Source organism: Prinia subflava, chromosome W, assembly GCF_021018805.1.
Source record: "Prinia subflava isolate CZ2003 ecotype Zambia chromosome W, Cam_Psub_1.2, whole genome shotgun sequence".
Taxonomy (NCBI): domain Eukaryota; kingdom Metazoa; phylum Chordata; class Aves; order Passeriformes; family Cisticolidae; genus Prinia; species Prinia subflava.
In genome coordinates, this window is record NC_086282.1 from 4,628,121 (window position 1) to 4,653,734 (window position 25,614).

The following is a 25,614-nucleotide window of genomic DNA, read 5'->3' on the forward strand; positions in this document are numbered from 1 at the left end:
CTCCTCACTTCCATTTGCTGGTCTCTAAGTTCATGCCAAAGATTTCAAAGTGGTTTTATTTTTATTTTAGTCCAGGGGAAAAGAAGCCAAAAAATTAAAGAGCAGGTGTTCCTTGATTGATCTGGAATTTCCACTAGCAAAAGAAGCAACAGTTGTTTTGGGATAGTATGCCAGGAGAGATCAGTTTTACAAACTGGTTGACTTCCAAATGTAGCCACGTATTATACCAGCAAATCACCATTTGCACATGGCTCTGTTTCAAGACCTTCAAACCATCTTCTCATGTTGGAATTGAGGATGGAGGTTGAAAATTTGGGTAATCTGCCAGTGTATGTTCAGTGACCTTGCTTTATCACCCATATCTGCTGCATATCTCTTAAGAGAGGTGGCATGAGCCAGAAAATTCAGGATCTGTTATAGCAGTCTGATTGCTGCCATTGGTGACTCAATACATGAAGATTTAGTCTTAAGGCCATGAAGTATTACAATGAAGAAGAGATCTTTGTTAGAATTCTCTAATATTAGGGGAGGTCCACAGAAAGCTTTTGTCACTCTCAAAAGTATTTTGGTGTCTTGAGGTTAGTGCCTCTGCAAGACAAGCAGGGATCATGTGTCTTTGCAAAGTGAAAAGGAGTCGGAGCATGGAGCTGCGTGCTTGAGAGCTTGGTGGTCAACTGTGTCTCATCTAACTCCTGAAACAGGTGCTTGGGGTACTTTGTTTTTCCCCTGCACTCTTGGCCAGCATCCTTCCTGGATGTCTTGTTCGAACACCAGATGTTGCATTTACTTTATAGACCATTAACCACTGTCCCTTAGTTAGTTAGGGGAACTTATTTCCTTATGCCAGTATCTTGGGTTGAAAAATGTAACCAAAAATGTGTATTCTATTTTCATCTGTTGAAACTGGTTGGGAGATATTGTTCTTTATCTCTTATAACTCTGGGGGGGGGAAGAGGGTGGATGCCTTCTGTTAATGGGACAACTGATAACACCAGATAAGGCAGTGCCTCCTTATCTCTTCCTCCACCCATCCTCCTCCGAGGGACATCACCTGTCAATGGGCCATTTAAGGCCTCTCACATGACTGATAACGTTATTTCATTCCATTGTGAGATGCTCCACTCAGTGGGAGGAGCCAAAGCCTTTCCACCGGGATAAAACCAGCAATCCCAAACACCAAGATAGCCTGTTTCCACTGGATTCCCAGAGGAAGACTGGACCCATCTCACCAGCGCTGGACCCTTTTTTTCTACAGGATGATCTCTACTTCACAGAACAACATCTGTTACTCCAGGAGGACTTATTTTGGACTGCTTCCAACACCCTGACAACAGCATGTTAGGTCATATCTCTGACTCTGTCAGGGTTTTCTAGGACTTTTGTTTGTTTGCTTGTTTGGTTTTTTTTTGGTACTACTACATTTGTATTTTTTTAAATATTCCTAGCAAACAACTATTATTCCTATTCCCGTTTTTTTCCTCAAAGCTCCTAATTGCAAAATTGTAATAGTTTGGAGGAAGGGGTTTTTTACATTCTCCATTCCAAGGGAAACTCCAGTTTTCCCTGACAGTTAGCTGTCTTTCCAAACCAAGACAGCCAGGGATATCTTTGGCTTCTCCATGACTAACATAAGCCTTTTCAGCAGTCTTGAATTTTTCCAGTGCAACAATGAGCTGCAGATGAAGACAGTGAGAGAGTCCTTATTCTTTCCTTGGTCCATTTTTCCTATAGAGGACTGGATGGCTGTATATCACTGAGATGAAGCATAAAATCTCTCTGTCCCACAATTTGAACCTTTCTCTGGTAGTATCCAAGTTTAGGAGCATGGGTAGTTCACTAGTGAAATGGTGAACGCCTCCTCATGCTGATCACCTGGAGACTTCCAGAGTCAGCTCTCAAGAATGATGTTTTCTAAGCTTGATGTACACTGGGAGCAGTTTGTGTACTTAATCAGACAGGCTGTAAATACTGAAAGCAGAACTGTCGTGAATTGTAGAGAGCTGTTAGTCATAAACATAAGTAAGATGTAGCATTCAAAGCTGCTGTTCAACTGTCTTAGTATCTGCTTCTAGAGACAGAACAGGAACAAAACTCTCTTTAGAAGATCTCTCTTATGCATGAGGAGTGTAGGCAGCACTTGTAAAAGAATGTGGGTGCATGGCAACGAATTTTCTGCGTTACATTATTGTTGTTGTTTATACCATATGGTTCATTTGTTTCTAGGTTCTGCTGTTTGGCAGCTAATTGCATCGTTCTTGAAACTCCCAATATCAGGCACCCATTGCATTGTAGGTGCTACAATTGGATTTTCTCTGGTGGCAATTGGCATGCAGGGTGTCAGGTGGATTCAGCTTGTCAAGATTGGTAAGTGCTGTCTCCTTTTATGTGTGAGGGTATGTGAAATAGTGTGTGCTGCCTGCAAAAAACATTCCCAGAAATCTGCTTTGTGCTGATAGCACTCCCTCATTAATTTATTTTCCACCCCAGTCGTGTCATTTAGAAAATGCACTGGTGCCATGTTCATTGAGGGCTGCAGTGTGCCTCCAGTGGAGAAAGGGGTAAGACAAAAGTTGTACTTCCCCAGTGGTAAGCTGGGGACACATTGTCTCCCTCAAGAAACGTGCTTCAAGGTGACATTCTTCCTCTTCTAATTCTTATTGTGGCAGCTCATACTACCCTGTTCTTGCTCTCAACAATGTGAATGCTATCATGTGAATGCCCACAGTCATGTTTCTCCACCCACCACCTCCAGGGCATACAGCATGTTTAACTCACAGCCTCCCATTGCCAAGATCAGTGGCACATCCAAGCAGGGATGTGATGGAGTGTTTTGTTATTGTTTTGGAAGACTTTGGAACTCGAGGTGCAGCCTAAAGTCTCTGTTAAAAGGATTTCATGCTGAAGGCATGGTAATACATTAGAACTATAGCAATGCATGTATTTTTTTACTTCTGTCAATAGTAAAACTAAAAGAGTTTTCAGTGACAGCAGAATCAATCTGTTAACCATGCTGCAAACAATAAATCACTGTGGATGTGATTTTGAGAGTGCTGCCCTAATCCAGTTTTATTGAAATCAGTGGGAGCTTTGCCACCTACTTCAGTTAAATCAGTCCTGGACACTTGCAGTGCTGGCCTGCAAAAAATGTACATGCATCATACATTACAGTTGATGCTTCTGTGGCATTTTGGAACTCGAGACTTACCCTGGGAGCAGCATGGCATCCTGCTAGATGCAATTGCTTTCCACTTGCTTGCAACATTCATGGTCATGGTGATTAGGAAATCACAGTGCTTTTTTGGTCTACTCTGATTCAAACTACAAGAATCTTTCCTGATGAATTTGATCGCTAAACTTGCAAATTTAGCAGGAAATGCTTTGGCTGTTGTTTCTAATGGTGCCTAGCATTACTTTGACTTTCATGAGTGTTGGTGGACATTGAGTTGCACCAGTTGTAAGTAAACATACAGAACATTCATTCCAGTTGTACAAGAACTGTTTTAAATTTATTGCTCATTAACAGTATACTTAACTATTAGGCAAGAATGTTGTTTATTTCAAGTTTCATTCTTTCTTCAACACAGTTGCCTCTTGGTTTATTTCTCCACTGTTATCTGGTTTGATGTCTGGAATCCTCTTTGTGCTGATCAGATTTTTCATTTTAAACAAGGTAAAGAAATCTCACTATTATAATGAGTGCTTAGTATGAAGGTTGTGTTTTAGCCTCCCATTTGAGTGCTGGCATTTCCAGAGTTGAAAGTTTGTGACTTCTTTTTGGACAGGAGACCAGTCATTTTTTTAATAGCCATTTGAGTTATACTTGCTCTTAGTTCTGAAAGCTCACAGTAAGTAATTTGACAAGTATTTGAGGCTTAGAAGGTGCTATGTGATAATTAATATTGTATATTCTGTTTGGCCAGAGGATGGTACATTGAGGCTACTTCTATATTAGTACAAGCTTGCTGGCATTGACATAGCCTCGCAATAGCTGTTCTGACTGTAATTTAAACAGAACAGTCCTCCCTTGGAGATACTCTAATTGGTATTTTAAAGTTATGAAATTTAAAGCCTTGGTTTTCCAGCACATCAGACATTAGAAGATGGGCATCTGCCTATTTTGTAGATTCTCAAGAAACCTGAATCAATGGGGTTTAGTGACTTGAGGTAACATCAGTCCATGTATCTCCAGTGCAAAAGATGACTTGCCTGCCACCCAGCATGAACTGGAAACCTGAACACTTTTTTCTGCCTTTTCCACTTCTTTCACACCATTCAACTTGTTAAAATGGGGAAGGGCAGTGCATGACAGTGACCTAAAATAAGGAACACTATATTAGCAGTTATACAGGGAACTTAAATAGATGAGGGACTAATTCTTTTGCTATAAATAGCACCACCTGTAACCTTAGCTTCATCGTTCTTTATTTCTGCTCTAAATAAATGTCAGTGATAAAAACAGATGATAGATTTGATCAGATTCAGCTTTGAATAGAAAATAACTCAAGTTGCATAAAAGATAAGGAAAGGTTCCACTATTGTATTTAAAGCCTAGCAACCTAAGAAATTAGCCATCAAAGTCATGTGAACTCGGGTATTAAAGCCATATATTTAAGCATTCAAGAGGCAGAAAAAGTTCAAGTTAAGGAAATTGCCTCCCAACTGCCGTCTGTGCCATTCACAAAGCAGTAAGATCTGTAGAGCTTCTGACATAAGCAGGTAGTGATTTGCGTGCTTGCACAAAAAAAGAGCATTTTTCAGCTTGCGAGTCTGTGGCCTGTTGTTGGGCTCCATGCCCTGGTTGGGGGTGTCTGTGAATAGCAGCTGGCCCTGCAAGTACAGCCCATCTGCATCACACTTGGGGATGGGGGCACAGCTCAGGGCAGCCACAGCCTTTTCTCAACTCCCTTTTAGAGATCATGGCAGCAAGAAATAAATCCACATTAGCCAGCCCTCACCTTTGCCAAGCTCTTTGCAAACACGTGGAGCCCCTCAAAAGGCCAAAGCAGTCCCTCACAAAGGCTTTGTCTGTGGCTCACACGGTGTGCTTCCGCTGCGCCGTCAGCTGAGTCTTTCCTTGTGAGTGCCAAGAACACGAGAGTGCAGTGGACAGCAGACACGGTGCTGTGCCAACCATTGCCTGCTCACTTTGTGTGTGTTACCTGTTTAATACAGCCAGACACTTGGGATTTCAGAGATTTCTGTTAGCTGGCAAGAAGTGGGAGCTTAGGGATATGGCTTTGAGATGGATGCATTGCACTGGTGCTTATAGCACTGGTCCGAAACATCAAAGCCCTCTCCTGCTTGGCACCCTTCAGTCATGCTAAGTGAAAGGGACTCCTTATCTTGGACACTAAATAAATAAGAACACACTTGCAGAAAGGAGCTTGCCCCCAGGTCACTCAGCAGCTGACTGGAAAGTATAACATAAGTCCCTGTTTCTCATTGACAGTGTCAAGCTCCTCCAGAGTGCTGGTACTTGCCAGGACCAGCATTGTGGATTTGGGTGTAACCAAGCAGGTTGCCATCCTTTCCTTGACATCCAAAAGCTCTACCTGCCTGGCACTGACTTGGGAGCATGTGTTTTCCACATGGAGGTTCATGCTGACATGAATCTGGTGTCAAATCCAACTAACATTTCCTTTTTCTCATGGTTTCTGTGCAGGAAGACCCTGTGCCCAATGGTCTCCGTGCACTCCCGGTGTTTTATGCTGCTACCATAGCTATTAACGTGTTTTCCATCATGTACACCGGGGCACCAGGTGAGTGAGCCCGGGAGGCATGGGAGGGAGGCTTCCCACAGTGTGTAAGGATGCTCTGCCAGCATCACCCAGACACCACAGGGTTATTTCCTGCATTAGGAGTTAATGAGGGCGAGAGTAAATAATTCACCAGCCCACATCACCATCCCCATCCCCATTTGTGCATGTGTTTTTGTGACACCCTCCTGATCGCTCTGGTTAGTGGGGAAGAGCACAGCTACAAAAAAAAGTCCCTCTTTAGAGGAAGGGAAATTACTGAGATGCAGCTTTGGCTTTGTAAATCAAGCACATGTTGAGCTCTCAAAGGTATTCTAGGTTTGTGCATCAAGGAGTGAAGGTTCAGAGCAGGGTGGGAGAGCAGGTGCTGTCAGCACTCAGTGTAAGGCTGTTACTCCATTGACAGCAGAGTCGCTGTTCTGGCACGTCTGGCTCCAAGACTGTTATTTAAATTTACTTCTTTTTTTCTCTTGAATGGTAAGAGTCCCCAAGCCTGTTTCTTCACTGAATGCATCTTCTTTCTTTGGTGTTGTGTTTTGGTCCAACTCAGTAGAAGGAAATGAAGTTGAAGGACTTTATTTATATTTTTGTATATTTGTATATTTTATGTGCACATACATGTTTGTGTTTATTCATATGTATACTTATATCTGAATTTTAATTTTTATATTAGTTGAATTTTTATATGTTTGTATATTTATGTTTGTATATTTATATTCTTGTATTTTATATTTATGTATTTGCATTTATATTTTTATAGTTTACTGAAGTGGTGTACATTTAAACACACACTTCTAGCAAAAGGATTCAGAACAAAGATGTTCATTAATCTCAACTACTTTGTTGAAGACTCTGGTCATTAAATGTTATCTTTAGGTTAGATTATTGTCCAAGAGCTATGAATGAAGAGGCAATTGAAGATAGACTCCTGAACATAGCCCTGAATTAAGAAAGCAGGCTTAGAAAGTGACCTCTTTTTGAGTGGAAATATTTCTCTAAAATCCAACACGCTAGATAAATGCAGTTGGTAGACCCTACTCCATAGCATAGCATTACTGGAATTAATAGAAAACTTGATACATTCCCAATTTGAAGGTAACATTACTATTCCTCTTAAGTCTAATTTGCTATGTATCCAAGATGTTTAACAGTAAATCAGCTGTATAACTCATATTTCCTCATTAGTTGTACCGCAGAAGTAGGTCAGGCACTCTGCAGTGACTCATTAAGCAAAATAAATGAAATAAGAATCTTAATGTTCCCTCTGTTTCAGCTTAGCAGTCTCTAAAGTGTGTGAATAAAAAGGTGGAACTCTATTTTTGATACTGGGGAAATACATATTTACTCTCCAAGGCCTCTGTTCTTGCAACATTTACTCACAAGGATGAATTAATCACGTAGGTTTCAAGATAGGCAATGTGTATATGGATTTGAAAGATCAGTCCAAGCTCTTTCTTCACTGAGAGTCAGATTGTTTTGTTGAACAAGTGCAAGGATCTCTGTTGGGGGAATAATTACGGAACATGAGTTATTGATGTCGCTGTGCATTGCAGGACGAAGCCTCAGCTTTGGAGTGCTGCATTAAGCTTATAATGTAAGCAAATAAGGGCTTAGAGCAAGCTAAGCATCAGGCTTTATGGACCAGAGCAAAGGTCAGGTAAACACTTAACCCTAATGGGCAACATGGTTTAATGTGCATTCATGTATAAAAGCACTGCAAACTTGGCTTAGCAGCCCTGATGTGGGGGTTTTACCCTTGGCTCCTTTGGAATTAACGTCACAGTGGGGCAACAGGAAACTGGAAGACTAAATCTGCGAATGTTTCCATGTCAACTATGCTGCAGTAACCGGTAATATGTTAAAAGTCATCAGCTCCTTCATCTTGGTTTTGAGTACATTGTGAACACTGGCTTTTCTGCAACAGACTGCTCTTCCACTGCCTGGGATAATGAAGTCATGTTAATTTATGGCTTGCTTCAGTTTTATTTCTTTGTCTTCACAGTACTGGGACTGATATTGCCGATGTGGGCCATTGCTCTAATATCAGTTGGTGTGTCCTTAGTATTTGCTGTCTTAGTCTGGATTTTTGTGTGTCCCTGGATGAAGAGAAAAATAGAAAGTAAGTAATTTGATGAAATGTGAGTGATATAAAATCATGGAATATTACATTTCAGAGGTGGAAGTGCCCTTGAGGGGTCACCTAGTCCAGTCCCTACCCACAAGCAGAATGTGCCTAAACTATTCCTCATGTATTTGTGTAATTTGCTCTGAAAAAGCTGCAATGGTAGAAATTCAAAACCTTGTTAGGCATGCCATTGCAGTGCTCAGTTCTGGGGTCTAGCAGAAACAGGAAAATAAAACCTGGAATACAATCTGGTTTCTATTTTATTAAGAAAAAGTTAAAGAGAAGAAGCTTGTCAGAATGATCATCTTTAGGTGGCCGTTTTAGCTTTACATTAAGTTGGGCTGGTCACAGCTTTTAGTTGCTTTGCTACTCTCAACAAATGTAGGGAAAAGTTTCAGGTTTCATTAATAGATGAACAGCTCAGTGTTTTACTTCAGTTACCTACTTTGGTGAATTTTATCAGAAGAAACAAAGATGTAGAATTTTCGCACATGAACATAGTAAAGTGTTAGAAATAACCAGTGTGTGTATGAAACGAAGCCTGGTTATTGTAGCCAATGCTGTTGGCTGTGTAAACCATGCTGTTGATGTAAACAGTGGAAACTTAAGTAACAAGAGGTATAGGTTGGGTTTAAAATTACAGTACCATTCTTTCCTTAGGCCAGTTAAAGAAAGATGCTGCACTGTCAAGGATATCAGATGAAAGTCTTGATAAAATTCAGGATGAAGAAACACCAGTCTTTAAAGAGCTTCCTGGTGCCAAAGCATCTGATGAGAGCACGATTCCCCTTACTGGCTCAGTAACAGAAGCTGCTGGGGCATCAGATAATATTGCAAATGGAAACCATCCATGTGTACCATACGGTAAGGAACTAAGACAACTCAGAGGGTTTGTTCTCTTCCTGTTTCAATGAGGTTTCTTAACTGCAAGTAGGTCTCAGCTGTAAATAGTAAATAGTAAATAGTAAATAGTAAATAGTAAATAGTAAATAGTAAATAGTAAATAGTAAATTAGTGTTTGGAATTTCCATCTCTAATCTCTTCTCAGTGCTTGTTTGGAAAGATGCTCATTTACAAGTGACATTTTCTAGAGAGGACGTAAAATCAATTACATTTTGTTTGGCTGTATTTCAGTTTTAGAAACAACTGAAAAAAATTACTTGCCTTTTTGCGTTGCTTTACTTCGTATTCTTAATGGTATTTCCATCCTATCAAGCAATGGAAAAATACAGAGCACACAGATTGCTGATGTATGAAGGTTAAATTCAGCATAAAGATGATTAGCATACTACAGCAGGAGATTTAAAGATTTGGACTTTAGTTGACAAATGTATGACCCTTTGGAGCATGTCCACTAGAAAAATCTCACACATTGTTTTCTGAACATATATTTGTAAGAAGTAGACTTGTGTGTATAAAGCTCTTTCTGCTCTGCCATGTGGTAGGAACATCGTCCTCCATTTAGTGGTCTGCTGACTTTGATACCACTTTGCTAACATCTACAAAGCCCTGTAATTTGGTTAATAAATGCCTAATATATTCAACTGATTCTTACAAAATCAAATAACTCATGACATGGAGCCCTTAGAGTGTGTGCTTCCAGTTTAAAAATAGCTAAACCCAATTCTGAATATTGCACAGTGAAAATCCAGGAAGTCAGGAAATTAAAAAGTTTCTTCAGAAACATTACCTATGCTAGATTTTGATGTGTGTCCTACAGTGTATGCTAACATTGAATGTATACAGTGGAAATCATCATCATCATGTTCATAGAACTAGTATATAGAAAATGTTGCAATAGCTAAGGAAATACTTCTGCAGAACATGATTTTTTTTTCTTTTTTTTTAAATTATTTTTAAAAGCTATATAAATGTCTCCTAAATGAATGAGTATGAATGAAACATCTCTTAAACAGATATGTCCCAGTATGAAATGGCAGTAAACCACATTTCAGAAATCCAAAATATTCCTGTTCAATGTAGACAGAACCTCAGAAAAAGTAGAACTTGCTTTACAAGAAAGGAATTTTATGGAAATTTATATTTTCAAAGAACCTGAAGATTTAACCATCAAGTATCACATTCAAATAGCTGATCCTAAGTGACTTGCTGCAGGTCATGCAGCATGTCTGGGGAGACTCAGCACTGGAACAGAGCTCTTTTTGCACAGAAGATGAGAGACTTTATTTTGCAGTGAATTGAATCTTGGTTTATTCACTTCATGTAGTGCAAATTGATCTTTTTTGTCCTGTATTCTCAGATGCTGGCCACATTATTGTCTTCTATTGGAGGAAGGGGGCTTTTGTATTGCATTTTGTGTAAATGAAGCATCTAAATCTCTGCCTTTTTAGGAAGGGCATTTTCGGTGACGCACACCTCGGTGAAATCACCTGTTTCCAATGGCACCTTCAGCTTCGATGGCCACGTGAGGAGCGATGGCCACATTTATCACACTGTGCACAAGGACTCAGGTTTATACAAAGACTTGCTCCACAAAATACACCTGGACAGGGCCAACGATGAGAGGCCCACTGCAGAAAACAACTACAAACTCTTACGGCGCAACAACAGCTACACTTGTTACACTGCTGCTATTTGTGGCATGCCTGTGCATTCCTCCTTTAAGGCAGTGGATACATCTACACCAGAAGACAGTGAGAAGCTGGTAGGAGACACTGTTTCTTACTCCAAGAAGCGAGTCCGCTACGACAGCTACTCCAGCTATTGCAACGCAGTGGCTGAGGCAGAGATTGAGGTGGAGGAAGGTGGGGTGGAAATGAAGTTGACCTCTGAACTCGCAGATCCTAACCGGCCTCCCGTTGATCCTGTGGAAGAGGATAAGGAAGAGAAAGACACCTCTCAGGTCCATCTACTTTTCCACTTCCTCCAGATCTTAACAGCCTGCTTTGGATCTTTTGCCCATGGTGGCAATGATGTCAGGTAAGAGGATGAGATCTCACAAACCAGCAATTTCACAGTTTAAGTACCAACTTGACTGGTTGGAAAGCTCATTAATTTCTGCAGATAGATGATCATCAGGGCTGTGTATCATCAATGTCCTTGGTGCTTTCCAGGAATTGCACTGCTTAGTCTATGGTTTGTTTTCTTCTCAAGGCTAAAATCTCTTTTTATTTGCTGCTAAATAACTGTGAAGTAATTAGTTTAATTTATGTTTAATTTTGGCAATCTTGGAGGCATTGAGACTCCACCCAACATGCCAGCCACTGTAAAAGCAAACAGGACAGTCCCAGCCCTGCAGAATTTTCAGCCTATTTTAACTGCAAAATCAGACACTTTCAACAGAGGAGAGGTTTTAGACTATTTTTGCCGTTAGATTAATTTCATCTCTTGTCACACAGCACCTCACCATCTTGGTGGCATGTGACTGAAGGGCAGTTGGGGTGGGTTTGCTGTGCCGCTGGGAACACTGTGTATTTTTCCTTTAGAATTTGGCTAGGCTGCCTCTTCCCTAGACCTGGAGCAATCTATTTGCTATTTAACAGATGCTTTTTCCAGTATCATGATAGGGTCCCCTGAGAAATTCTCTCAAGTGGCTTGTTGAAGCAGCTGTCCTTATTTGGGTTGTGGCTGGGGATGTACTGAGTCCCCTTCCTGCTGGACCCTTGCCGTGGTAGCCATGCCCTGATGGTGTTGGTTTCAGTGTTTTCAGCAGGACTTTACAGCGTTCATAATTTTCATTGTCCTCCTTAGCCTTCTGGGCAAACCCTGTCCCACTCTACAAGGAGAACACTTATTGCTCCTTGCTCTCATCAGCCTCCTAATTTAACTCGTAACTCATCGTGAAATCACTTACAAACATGTTTCTTTGCTCCCCATCCATCCAGCATCCTGGGAATTCAGAACAGGGCTTTCTGAGGAGCCTTTTGTACTTCCTTGGTATTCACAGGGATCTGGCTTTGGGAAGGAGTCCAGAGTCCCCTCATCCTCTGGATCAGAGGGCAGTGGTGTAGCTTTCTTTCCTCTCAGATGGTCTCTGTGGTTAAAGACCTTTGCTCTGAGCATACTGGCCAAGAGCAAAGACCCATGGGGGTCAATATCCAAGCTCTTCAAGTGGCCAGCAGCAAGTGCTGAAGGGAACACAGGGATAAGGACAAAGACTCCTGATATTTCTTGTAATCTGCCCTGGGAAATACCACTACAGGAAGTTCACAGGCTACCTCATCAGGTGCTGCAGCTCCTTTTTTCCCTGCAGGTGATGGTTATACATACTCCTCAAGGACTCACATGTTTATGCAAGCATCACTTGCATGTGATGTAGGAGGAAAGGGTAGTCAATTTTGTTAGAAGTGATCTGTAAGGATGCAGTTAGTTCAGAAATCAGATTTGGTGTTGACAGGAGCTGGTCAGGATGAAATACAAAATTCAGACTGTGCTGTATGTGTTGTTGCATCTTACAGCCTAATTCCCTTAGAATTTTGCATTTGGACTAGCTTGTTACTGTGGCCATATCCTTTCCTGTAAAGTCATATGTTTTTAGTGTTTTTCAGATCCTACTTCTGTTGGTGATCCTATCAAATTTGCCAGGAAATGTGTTTTTATTAAATGCTGTTTATTCCAAAACCTCTTCTTAAGCTGAATTCATATAATTGCAAAACTAAAGAACAAGTCAGCTTCATTTTGTCAAAGCTGGTAGAAAAGCAGGGAGATGGTCATGTCTCTAGGACTGGATAGGAACCCATCCTTGCAATTGTACTGAGTTCCAGCTAAACAATAAAATTAAAGACCCCTTCATATGCCTAAAAGATTTAGCAGATAAAATTCTCTAGGAATGCAGATATCTATCCTGTGGATCATATAGCAGAGATGTTTTGCAAGTCTTCGTCTAGCAGAGCAAAAGATGTCTTGGCTCCACCACATGTTGCAGGAACATCTTTTGATCTGCTCAAAAGGCAGTGTATTGTTTAAAAAATGATGCAGTAGAACCTAGTGAGTAGCACAGCTTTCTGTTCACATTTATGTAAGGAAGTAAGCCCTGGCAGTCCATCTTCCAATGATGACTGCTATCTTTTCATCTCCCTCCTTTGTACTCTTTCCTTCTGCTCATTTTAGGGGCTGCTGTCAAGCTGTTTCTCTAATGTTTTTCCTCAGCCTTGAATCCTGTTGTTAAAATCCTGCTTTCCCCTGCATTTGGTTTTAAGCTCCTCACTCATATATTTAGGGTAGCACCTCCATTGTCCACATCTTTTTCTTTGGACTTGACTGCAACATTTTCTTTCCATATCCCGGAACCTACTCTTGTGGCATGTTTTTATTTATTTTCCATCAGGCTGTTTGTTGGTATTCCTTGAAGGGACAGGAGCAGATAGGAGGAGCAAATAGAGAAAAATAAAAAGCCAGTATGAAACTTAAAAACTGCAGGTGATTGCAAGGTAAATGACTGACCTGTTTTAAAGCATATTTAAGCATGGGGCATAGAGTACAGACTGAACCGTGATGCAGCTTAGAAAAATTTCATGGATCAGAAGTGCCCCATATAGTTTGGACAGCACTTTAGTAGGCAGAAGATCATATGGAGATCTCTCTCGTTTCTTTGTCCAGGATTTACCCAATGGACCTGGAAGAGTTAAATCAGTATTTTGCCCTGACTACAGAACTAATTCTTAACTAACTCATGGGGTAGTTAGACCCCAGTTTCTTCTGAGATGATGCTTTTTAGCATCGTAATGAAATCAGCCATCTTTGCTGTAGGAGCTGATGTTTGTAGCCATCCGGGCTCATGTTCAGGCTGACATGAGCAGGGATGCTGGCTGGTGCAGCTGTGTGTTAAAAGGAACAGGGAGTCATGTTTTCTCTGGTGCCCAGCACAGCAGTGGCTGTGGCTGCTCTGCTACTGGGCTGAGAATGAGAAAGCTATGAGCAAACAGTGTTTGCCCCACAGTCCTATCCTAGCAAGTGGGAAAATGCTTTCGTTGACTCAAGCAATCTCTGGAGCTTGTTATTCCTTGAATTCTTGCAATCAAAGCAGGATGACCCACAGAGAAATGCTGTAGGTCAGTGCAAGTTTTGCTGATTAAAATATGCTGTTTATGCTGTGAGTAAAGCCTGAGCCTTGTACTCCTACACACCTGTCCGTGCATGTGTTTAGTCATTTCTCATACAGATTACTTCTCCTGTAAATGGGCAGCCTCTTCTGTCCCTTACTACCCTCCTTCTCTTCCTCAGGCCATCACTCCTGCTGTCACAGGAGAAACCCTGGGGATGTCAGAATAAGCTGTATGCTTTGGCTTGTGTGAGCAGGTAGCTAGCTACCTGTGCCCATGGGTTTGGGCTATGGAGCAAGGTTGATTTAGTGCCATGAGGGTGGCAGGAGGCATGATGCTCCAGCTGAGCAGGGTGACCATGGACCGTGCCACCACCCCTGTCTGTGCATGCCAAGGGACAGGCAGTGCTGAGGTTTGGCTGGTACATGCTGTAGGGAGGGGAAACCTGCCTGTGGTAGTTTCACAGGATCTCAGTTTTCCTGAGTTCCTGCTGCATAAATTGTTTGAATGTGTCTGCTCTAATTAAATTTCCTGTGGAGGACTTCAGTATTTCCCTTGTGTATTCATGCTTAGAGATTAGGAAAAAGGGGTCATTGGAGTTACAGTCCGGAGGTAATGCCATATGGATTTATGGCACAAGTTTGAGAAAAAATGCCTGTCATTATCCAAACAATATAGGCTACATTACTGACAACAGGATTTAAAACCATTTCAGAACTATAGTAAAAATATTTGATATTTTTTATATATTTCTACACATTCTTTCAGTGGTTTTAGGGAAGCTGACTGCAACTAGATAGCAAATTCATTTTTAAGCAAAACCGTTTGAGAAACTAGGAAATGTGTGCTTGCCCAATATACATGGAGAAGAGCTTTCTCCTCTCACCTTCATACAGATTTCACTGGAGTTTTAGGTCAGAGTGCACAAACAGCAGTAGGATTCGCCTTTTCCCCCTCTTCCTAAAGTGAATGCAATGGGATTAAAAGAGGGAAGGGCCAGAACATTGCCAGTATCTCACTGCACATGGAGAGCTTAGTGGGATTCAGCCTCTTGACTAAATAAGGAGTCTAAAGGAGCTATAGTAAGGCTGGATTACAAAACAGGTATTTCTTATTTCCTCCCTGAGACCTGCAGTCAAGATCACTTAGAATATTTAGGAAGCTAATCTGTCTGTTATATTTAGTGAGGGAAGCCTGATTTCTGATTTCTTCCCTTTTTAATAATAGTCCATCCTGTAAGTCCAGCCTGTGCCCCAAGTAGATGTGAATCTTCATTTCTGCCCTTAATTGTGCAGGTACATGACATTTTTGTTGTGCCATGCAGGCAAGTCAGAGAAGAGCAGCAAGAAACGGGGTCTCCAGTGGGCATGGGATTCCCTCTCCATCCCTCTGTGAGCAGAGCCCATGGCTGGGCTTGGCAGGGGAAAAGCTGATGCTGGTGGGCATGGGGGAGGATGGACCCAACCCTCCAGGATCCAGGGAGGTGGGATTTCAGGGCCACTATTTTCAGGACACAGAGATGAGCTGCAGGAATCAAAGCATGTCCACCCTGACTCATTAACACACCCAAATCTTGCATTTCATAGAGCACAGCTCTGACACACTTTTACTGTGCTGTGGTAGATGCATTATTTCAAGGCTGTCCAGTTATTTGAACTAGGATAAAACTTTCCTGATAATCTGATATCCCTGGAGATTAGGGAATATTTTTTCCTGTTGCTACATGCAGGCATATCTTTCTTTCGCTCTTGCTCAGCTGGGTGATGTCTCAAGGCATAACTGCAGCCTATTTAGAAATATCATCCCACTGATTTTCCCAGTGGAAGGTTTGTTTGTGAAATCCTGGTTTGGGAAATAGTCAATTGGCTGGACATTTTGTAATTATACTTGTAGTATTGGACATCTAATACAGATTTCTCAGATGGCTGTTTTGCTCATTATTCAACTTTAATTGGTGATAATGTACATTTCAAGGCTCCTTCAGTCAACTAGAAAAAGTGGCTAAAAAGCAATCTCCTTTTTCAGGCAGCAGGGAATCTAAGCATGGTCACCAAGGAGTCTATACATTATTCACAAAGCATATTCAGAGTGTAGTTTTTCAAATACAGTTAGATTTGATGGGGATTGGCCATAGAGCACTCACCTGATGGCTGAATTACTGGGAAAAAGCCCCTTATTTTTAATTAAAAAAAAAAAAAAAGTGTTAGTCCTTATTCCTCCAGAGAAGATCTTGGACTTGTGACCCAAAGGTACCTAAAAATTTCTGCTTCTCTGTGTGTGTGTGCATGGGAAACTGTCCTTTCTAAGCCTGTCTCATGATAGCTGAATGTGGGGTAGTTATTTTTGTTGGTAATACTATCTGTCTCACAGGGGAGAGGAGAAGCCAGCTCTATTTATAGTTCAGATTCACTGTCAAATGCTATCTTTCACAGCAGTTTTATAAATGCTGTGTGACAGATTCTAAGCTGGCACAAGTGAGCAGAAAAAGAGTTGTGCCAATTCATGTTAGTCAAGAGTGCCAGCAAAATCATCACAAGGGTCAGGCAGCACTTCAGAAACATGGAGCAGCCCTTCAATGAGCCACCATGGAACACGTCTGCCAGTGCAAGTACTGCAGTGGGTGGCATTAAATCCTGCACTGCACCTCCAGGGAAGGCAGACAGCCCCTGCGCAGCGCCCCAGCTGCAAAGCTCTATGCCCTGCGAGTAATCGGGCTGGCGGAGCCCAGCAGAGGTGGGGGAAAGTACTGTATGTTGGAGAATACACTTTGCAGCAGGCAGACTCAGGAGATGGGCTTCTTACACCATAACATTTTATAAACTCATCCTAAAATTAACTCATATTGGCCCCCACCTTTGTGCTTAGTGGGAAATGTGTATTAGGCGTGCAAAATTAAAGTAATACCATGACAGGAGCAGCTTATTTTCTGTTTTAAACCAAATAGCTAGATAATACAGCAAATCCACTAAAGCACTTGAGTTTCATAGGAACCTGAGGGCAGTTTTACATATAAATAGATGTGGATGGGGGTTCAGAGCCCCTGTGTGACCATCTCAGGCTTTTTTCTTCTCTAAACTACCATGGATAAGATGTGGAGCTCCAGCACAAAGGAGAGTTAGTTAAGGTAAGTAGAAACCTGTGTGGGAGAGTAAGAAAAAATAGCTTCTTGAAAATAGACTTGTGAAATGAGTCTTAGCCAAATGCATGGAAGATTTGAGGTCTGCTTTCCTGCTAGTCATGTCTTGAATCAAATGAGCTAGAACCAGTGGGAAATACTGTGAAAGCCACATCTCAGTCTAGCCAGCATCCTTGTGGTTCATCTGGTTAGCCACTCAGCTGTAGGAGACATCTGTTAAGCAAACTCTCTTATCTAACTGCGTTTTTTGTTGCTGGGGTTTTTTTTATGTGTTGTTTCTCTCTTACCCTCTCTTACTGTGCTGTTGGGAGTGATTGTCTTCTACCTCTGTGCAGAGCCACAATCTTAGTCTTTGCAATGCCTGAGTCAGATGCATTTGCTGCGAGCTTTTGGCAGTTTCATGGTGGGGCAGGCCTAGCAGCTTCTTCCAGAGCTGTTTTCCATTGGCATAGGGAGCCACAAGCCCCTTGGACTGCATCTGCTGCACAAATCTAGAAGCTGAAGGAGCCCCTTTGGAGAGCTGTGGTGGTGCTAGATTCAAGCCACTGTTGTTGCTGTTCGTAGCCACTTGCAGATACTCAGGCTGGGAAATACCACCATCCCTAAGAGCTGAACATTGAAGTCACATTGAACATGATTTACCAGGAGAGATATCCCCCTGTAGTAGATAACCAATGAGGTAGTTACTCACAAAGGAAAATGAGGTTAGTTACATTTTTGCCTTTCCAAGCCTGTATGGATCCAGTGCTCTTCAGCTTTCTTACAGGGAAGGTACCAGAAATGCTGCTTCTGTGGGCATTGTGTTATCTCTTCTGATCTCTTGGACAGAATCAGCCAATCAGATTCATGAGGCTGAGCATAAGTTGGGAGAGTTTTGCCTTGTCTTCCCTTGCCACAAATAAGAAGTTTTTCCTCAAGGATTAAGCTTAGTTAATTCACAGAGGTGTAGCATTTGCAAATAATTAAAACTGGATTTTGATATGGAAGAGCATAGTTTGCTGCTTCAGTTCTTGAAGCCTTTTCTGCCTTTTCATTTATGTTGAGACTGACAAATACGTATGCATAATCTCTTTAGAACGGTCAGGAATCAGTGCCTGAGCTCACTCCAAATGCACCTGTTATTTTCTACAGGGAAGTTTTTTCCATGTCATACAGCACTGTAAAAAGGGATGATCAGTTTTGCCTTTATTCATCTGATCAATGTATTATTTGCCTTTATCCATCCTTCAGCATCCATCACTTAATTCGTTTATTCATGTACCTTTGTACATTGAATTACCTTTCTTTTTCTGTGCCCAAGAAGGCATTTAAGTGTGCAAGTAATTTAATCCACACAGGAAAACACTGGAAAAGCAGTTTCAGGTTGATTTCAAAATATTAGAAATGCTTCAATCAAGAATCTCTTCCTCCATGGAAGTAAAATAATTCTTGCATTTAGGCCCTACGGACTTTTCACATACTGTCCTTCCAAAACTCAACAAATTGAATGCTTACTTGGGCACAATATCAGACCAGCATTTTAAAGTGTTTTAGCTAGTGGAAATCACTCTTTATTTAAAGAGTCTTTAGTTCTTCATTGTACTACCCAATGTCTTTAAACCCACTGGATTTTATTATTCATGTTAGCTCACTAATTTATTTTCAGGATCTTTCTCAAAATCCATAAGAATTATTAATTCTTTTTTATATCAAAGAGCATTTTAAACTATTTTTGTTTCCCTTGCAGCTTGAATGTTGCTCTGTGTGTTTGCGAGGGAAAAGTTTTTCCTTATTATTTTGCTTCAGGATCACTTCTCAGGATTCAGAGCTCAATTTCTCAAGGGCCAGATGAAATCAGGAGGGTCTGGTGTTGCTGAGATGTGCCAAGCTTTGCACTGCTGGCAACCCTCATCTCTTGGCGATCACCACTCAGCCCCTGGCATCTCATATCTGGTAAAGATGGGATTCAAGGAAATTATTAACTGGCATATACATTGGCCTGGTTTGCACAACATTTGACATTAAAACTGGCCCTTACTCCATCTGTGTGCTTTGGTGTGGAACCAGAAACTAAATTTAGCAGGTATTGGCTCCAGGGTGAGCATGGCTGTCAGTCCTGCCTGCGGTGCTCACTGTGACCTGCTTTCCTATTGGTTTACAAAGAGGGGGGCTTCCCTGATGGTTTTCAGATTTTTGGAATGACATTAGTCAGGTTTGTTCTGCTCTTCTCATGATTATTTAGACATAAATATAGCACAGCTTCACTAATTATACTTTTTGGGTAGTGAATAAATGCTGCTCAGCAAGGCAAGCAGCTACTTGGTTTAGTAAAAGAGCTGAAAACAAAAGGGATGTTGAAATTCTTATCTGCTTTTTAGTATTTAGGCCTCCAAAGTAACTGGATACTGGCTTTCAAGTTTTTCTTCTAGCTAGAAGTTTCTGTCTAGAAACCTGATGCTTTTTTAGAATAAACAGAGTCAGAAGTCTGACTCCAGACACCAATATCAGATGACCTGCATTAAGAGTGGGGACTTCAGGGTTGCTGACTTCCAATATTTTTCCAGATAGCAGCATCAGGGTAGCAAAAAGGGCTTACACCAGCTCTGTGTCACCAAAGGGTCCTCTCTCATCCAGTCCAAATCGCTCTACAGCACCTTTTGAAGATAACTGTCACCTTCCCAGCTGCACGCAGATCATATCCTGAACATTACAGGCTGTCAAACTAGATTATATTTCTATATTCTTGTCTGTGATGGTAATTTTGTTCATTATTTCCCCCTCTTTGACAAAAAGAGCTAATTTGATACTTGAATTTTAAAGATGCACAGGTCTTGAATTGGTACATTTTGAGATAGTTTCAGTGCAGTACTGAAAATACTGATTTTTGTCACAGAACAGACATAATGAGGTACTACAGACTCTGACATTTCAGGAAATGATTTGTAAAAGAGAAATTTGTTTCAGGATTTGCTCTAATTATCTCTGAAGAAGTGACAACCAAAAAAGCAACATGGTAAGAGTTGCCTACTGCTCTCTTTCCAAGTGAGAAAGGGTATTGTCTGTAGGGTCAAGTCAGAGTAGTGCTGCACCCATGATGAAGAAAAATCATGCAGAAAATAAGAGACTTCTTTCAAGGCAACTATCTGCATTTTTATTACTCGTGTGACAACGTTTCTGTTTCTCCAGCAATGCCATTGGTCCCCTCGTTGCGCTCTGGCTTATCTATGAGCAAAGTGCTGTAATGCAGGAAGCATCGACTCCCATCTGGCTGCTGTTCTATGGAGGTGTTGGGATCTGTGTGGGTCTCTGGGTCTGGGGAAGAAGAGTTATCCAGACTATGGGTAAAGACCTCACTCCAATCACACCATCAAGGTAGGTCCACAGATGTCACTGTGGTTGTGTGAACTTTGTGTGTGAGCCAGTCTGAGAAATTGCTGCTCCAGTATTTTGTTTGTAATGCAGTTTTCTGGATTTGCTGTGCCTTGATTTTAATGATAACCTGGCTTTGACTTCTCTGTCTTTCTAAAAAAATGAAAGAAATAAGCGAAAAAGGAGAAAAAGAAAGCATGGAGAAAAAGAAAGAAAATGAAAGAGAGAAAGGAAAAAAGATAACCCTGTAATACTGAATGTGTTTAAGGCATAGAGGTCTGTCTGCATGAACAGACAGCAGTCTTCTGCTGATGACCTAATTAGCGTTGTAGAAGGTGCATTTGGAAATGGCAAGATTACAGTGGCTTCCCCAGTGTGCTTCAGACTATTAAACCCATATGTATTTATTGCAGTAATTTTCGTCTTTAATGCATACTCGACCTCTGCTGGTGCTTAACCGAATTACTAATTAGGCACGATTCACCACAGTGTAGAGTAGTGAAGGTCTCTGACGCAATGAGCCATGCAGATGGGGTACTGCAGATGACTAGCCTGTGCCGTTCACATTATTCAGCCCTTTCTCGTTCTCTTAACTTACTCACATGACAAAAATCAGTTGGAGATAAAAGAGTCGAAAGAAGAAACGAGTAAGACTGGCACGCTGCATGGTATCAGTCCGAGCTGATGCCAAGAGTGATTGTGAAGTGTTTTCTTATGCTTCCTGCAGTGGATTCACTATTGAGTTGGCTTCGGCGTTCACAGTTGTGGTAGCTTCCAATGTTGGACTTCCTGTCAGTACTACACACTGCAAGGTATGCCTTTGCCCAGCGACTGCAGTCAAGGCAGTCTGGACTATTCATCTTAAAATTGTGCTGTTCAAGCCAGGGATAATGGCATGGTGAGGGGAAAACAGTTGCTGACAGAGGATGGTTAGGTAGGGGTGCATCAGCACATCTCAGTCATGCCAGCCATGTGGGAAAGTAATCAGGCTTCCAAAAGATGCGTCAGAGTTGTCACATTAAAGTCACTGGAATTGGCCACAGCATAAACTCCATAGCTGCTGGTGAAGAAAAATAATGCTTACAAAAGCATGACCTCAATTTTAAAGCAAATGATTGAAAGGAAGAGCCTGGTTTCCTCTGACAGTGCCATTTGAACCTGGTTGGGTAACATTTCTCCCTTGTTCAGAGGCTGTGCACCATTCATCATTTATACTTGACTTTCTTGATAAGTGCATGGCATGGGATTTCCTGCATATAATTCTTTTACCACAGGTTTTCCATCTGTCTTTTTTTTAAATTTTATTTCTTCACAGGGGTTTTTGCATTGAAGTAATGTGTGCGCTAACGGTACTTGTAGCCTCAAATGTGGGTATTCCAATAAGCTCCACCCATTGCAAGGTATTGGAGTTTGCAGTGATACTATCAGTAAATCACATCACTAGGACAAACCATAACAAAATCTGGGAGATACCAACTGTTGCAGATTGCCTTCACTGTGCCATGCCCTGCAGACCGTGACCGCAAAATAACAGGGCTCACTTTTAAAGGCAGTACAGCCAAGCAAAGTCAGCATTATAACTAATTGCACAAAAGTCTGGACTTCTTTCACCCCTACATGGTTGTATTGAACTAACTTAGACATACTAAAATAATGTAGATTCGTAGTCTGTGTGAACCCAGTTATATGTATTTTAAAACCACCTGTATGAAAAACACTGCTACTTCATTAAGCTAATGTTTTAATGTCTCTCTTCTTTTAAACCAACTTGTCCTCACTTTTGTGCATTGTAATGCAGAATCTGGCCCTTGTAATTAGTCCTTTGAACAAGGTACTTTGCTTTCTTGTTGTTTTTGTTTGTTTGTTTTAAAGACCACTTTGTAGTATAGATACAGGCTGGGTAATGAGCACAATTTAATTGTGTCATGAAGACATTTATATAGCTTGTAGACATGAGGAAGCATGTGGACATTTACAGTACTGGAAGAACATAATGGGAATTTGGAATTTTGTTCCCTGGGAAATTCTCAGGTCAAATATTCCATCTTTTTTCCTTTGTTTCTCCATGGACTCTCAAGCTCCTAGAAGTGCTGAGCTGTTTGTTTCTTTCACCCTCTGGCAGGATGTGGGGAAGCCCCTCCAGAATCAGAGACCCCAGAATGGCAATCCCTCTGCATCATTGCACGCCACCAAGACCAAGGCCTAAAAAAAGACAGTCCTTGCAGGATTCACTACTGCTCCCTGAAGAGTGAGGAGCCCCTGGCTGGGGCTGGGGCAGGCGGGTTTCTGGGGATAACTGCTCCATGGCATGGCAGGCAGGCTGGCAGGAAGCCTGGCAGCCTTGCCTGTGACACTGACCTGCTTTCCAGTAAAAGAGTCAATGAAATCCACACATCCTGCAAAATGCCCGAAGTTGGTTCAATTGGCCTTTTTCTAGTGAAAACCATTTCTTCAAAAAGCCTTCCTCTATTGCAAAATCATTTATTTCTTCTACCCTGGTGCTCTTTGAGAAGCAGCTAAGACTGAGCTGCTCTGAAAGGCTGTTCAGATTTCCTGGCATTGACAGAACTCTGGTTCCTCTAAATCAAGCAGGGAGAGGAAAAATAATAACAATGTTATCCACTTCTAAAAATGCTAGCCTGAAACCACCTCCCTTTAAGCTGACTGGTATATCAAATGCATGATGAAGAATTTGCCAGGGAGAATAATACAGCTTTGATTATCCCAGTTGTGTGCCTTAAACACTTCTAGCCAACTGTTGTAAAAGAGAAAACATACTTTGGTCCAAACAAATAGACTGAATTTGAAAGAAAATGTCTTGGAAGCCATAAGCTAATGAGAGGGGTATTCATTCACTCAATGCAGCTAAAAGCTTGGTCTTTTCTAACTGCAGAGCAAAATAGTTCTTTTTAAAAAATACTTTCATAAAAGCAGCTAATGTGGTTAGTCTGTGTCTGCTCCCTGTAGCTTGCCGTATCTCATTAGATGGAACATTCTTAATGGGAAGATTCACTTTGCAATAGGATTAGACTGTTCCGGGGATGTCATGTTATTATAACTGACTCTGTGTTTCAGCAAAATGAGATCCTGAGTTGAAAGATCCTAAGTGAGCAACACAAGATAAAGCAAACACTTGTAACAGATATATTCTTGTATTCCTTGTTTTCTTCAAGGGCCCAGGGAAGGAATAGAAGGATTGTTAAATATCATTTGCTCCATGTGAAAATACCTCGCTGAAAGTGCTGTCAGCCACTGAGTCATAAATGCCTTCTTAAAAATCAGCAGAAAATTTATTTTGCGTTAGAAATCCAAAAGAAAACAGGTTTGAGGTGAGCCTAATCTTGAGCCTCCCGCATGAGGGATTGGGAATTCTTTTCCTCAGTATTTGCTTCACTGCGATGTAGCATTTGCTTGAGTGGGAGCCCTACTGAAGGGGTGTCAGGCAACTGAATGTGCAGCAGCTGGATAAACTGATGGCAAATAAGGAGCAGCATAAGACAGCTGAGGAAACCTTTTCGAGGTGAAACACTAGACTGTAATGAAAAATGGAAACCAAGTATGAAGGAAAGCTCTGAGCAGCAGTTTTCAGATCTTGCAGCAGATGTGATGGCAAACTGGAGGTTGGTAGCAGGAGTAAAAGCATTTAGTTTCTGGGGAAGGTTTGTCAAGCCCTCTCAGATCAGGATCTGCCTTTGGTCCTAAATCGGAGCCTTTGGTCTACATGAGGTAGTCACTGCCTGATGTGCCTGTCCCACATCTATGGCCAAGCAGCTTTTTCACTCTCAGTGCCTGCTGAGAGCCTGAACTGCACCTTCATCTTTGCCACAGGTCCAAGGGGAGAGGAAAGACCCTTGAAAGCCTCCAAGTCAAGAGGGCTTGGAGGAAAGACCTAATCTTTTGAGCCTCCAAAGGAATTTGTGGGTCAGAATGCAGTAGCCACATTGCTCTGGCTGCACCAGTTCAACTTCTCCTGGGATCTAGCACTGAAAAGCCAGTGTGGTGTGAATGCATACCTTCCCTTTCTGCTGCCCAGGTGGGCAAATGATCATATTGAGTCTTAGAGTGCTTGTTATTTGTTCTCAGATGAGATTTAGAAATAAGCATTTCTTAGCTGTAACAGAGTGTGTTCACATACAGATAAAATGAGTGCAGCAGTTAAATGCTTTTCCTCTGCAAAAGTGACTTTGCTGAGGTCATTCTGTCAGCTCCATTTTGCCATTATGATTTTGCGGTTTTGAAAAATATTCTCTGTTGCTATGATTGAATTATCATGTTCTGTGTGTTATTATACACCACTGCACAGGAACAAGAGAGCCAAAACCATTTCTGTAATGCTGTAAGCAGAGCATACTGAAGGCAAACTGCACTGGTTTCAAACCAGTCTCAAAGTAGATATCATCTGAAATCCTACAGAAGGTGTAGTGTGTCTACACCCAAGGATTAGCTACTCTCCTAACCTCTAGTCCATCAAAAATCACTATTAATAAACGAAACTTTATTAATGTTTAAAACAGATTGCCAATGCCATCATTGCTGATACCATTTAAATTTCAGGAAGGACTCAGAGATTAGCATATGTAGACTTCAGGCTTGCTCAATAAGTAACACTTCTTGTTGCAAGCATGACAGGCGAATGCTAAGGACACACAAAATGTAAAGCTGAGCCTTACAGCTGAGCTGCTGAAAACCCAAATGCTGTTTCCTTGGGTTAATGCTCTGATGTAGTCACAAGTGTGGGGTTCCTCTTCACCTAGATGCACCTCCACCTCCTAAATACACTTACGCCTCCTAATTATGGAACAGCATATTGTGCACTCCAGGAGTATTCAGATGAAATATTATCTAACAGATGTCCTTATTGGGTCAAACTTTCAATAGAGGCCTTATTGGTCGTAGAATATCAAGTTTAGTTTTCCCTTGTTCTGTCACAGGCATGCTAGAGTTACAGGGTCTTTCACAAGTAACTCTTCTCCAAAAAGAAACATTAAGCAGTAGTTAGGAGCTAAACAGGTGTTAGCAAAATATGCAGATTTGATATCCCCATGCTATCTTTCCCTGATTCCCTGTACTCCTGGCATGTATAATTTTCCTGGCTCTGTACAAGGGGAGCAGCCCATCTTTTGATCTATAGGCAGGGACTGATACTCCCATTAAGAAAATAAGCAGGGAGGCAGGGATGGCACTTCTGGGAGCATGTGCCCAGCTGTGTCTTGGAGTTTCCTTACCTTCAAAACAGGATATTTCTTC

At 41.5% G+C, this 25,614-nt stretch overlaps 1 protein-coding gene across 5 annotated transcripts in view; it reads left to right on the top strand.

Moving 5' to 3' along the window:
- The window catches only part of LOC134563399 (sodium-dependent phosphate transporter 2-like), a 54,375-nt gene that overhangs the window by 25,903 nt on the left and 2,858 nt on the right, over positions 1–25,614 (top strand). For 3 of the 5 annotated variants that reach the window (XM_063421308.1, XM_063421307.1, XM_063421309.1), the window contains 8 exons: positions 2,224–2,364; positions 3,585–3,670; positions 5,663–5,759; positions 7,759–7,875; positions 8,542–8,745; positions 10,233–10,821; positions 20,185–20,370; positions 21,095–21,179. In XM_063421308.1, the coding sequence (XP_063277378.1) occupies positions 2,224–2,364; positions 3,585–3,670; positions 5,663–5,759; positions 7,759–7,875; positions 8,542–8,745; positions 10,233–10,821; positions 20,185–20,370; positions 21,095–21,179 (1,505 nt within the window). Of the gene's footprint in view, positions 1–2,223; positions 2,365–3,584; positions 3,671–5,662; positions 5,760–7,758; positions 7,876–8,541; positions 8,746–10,232; positions 10,822–20,184; positions 20,371–21,094; positions 21,180–23,540; positions 23,697–25,614 lie in introns of all 5 variants that reach the window. The other 2 variants (XR_010083357.1, XM_063421310.1) reach the window with 2 other exon arrangements.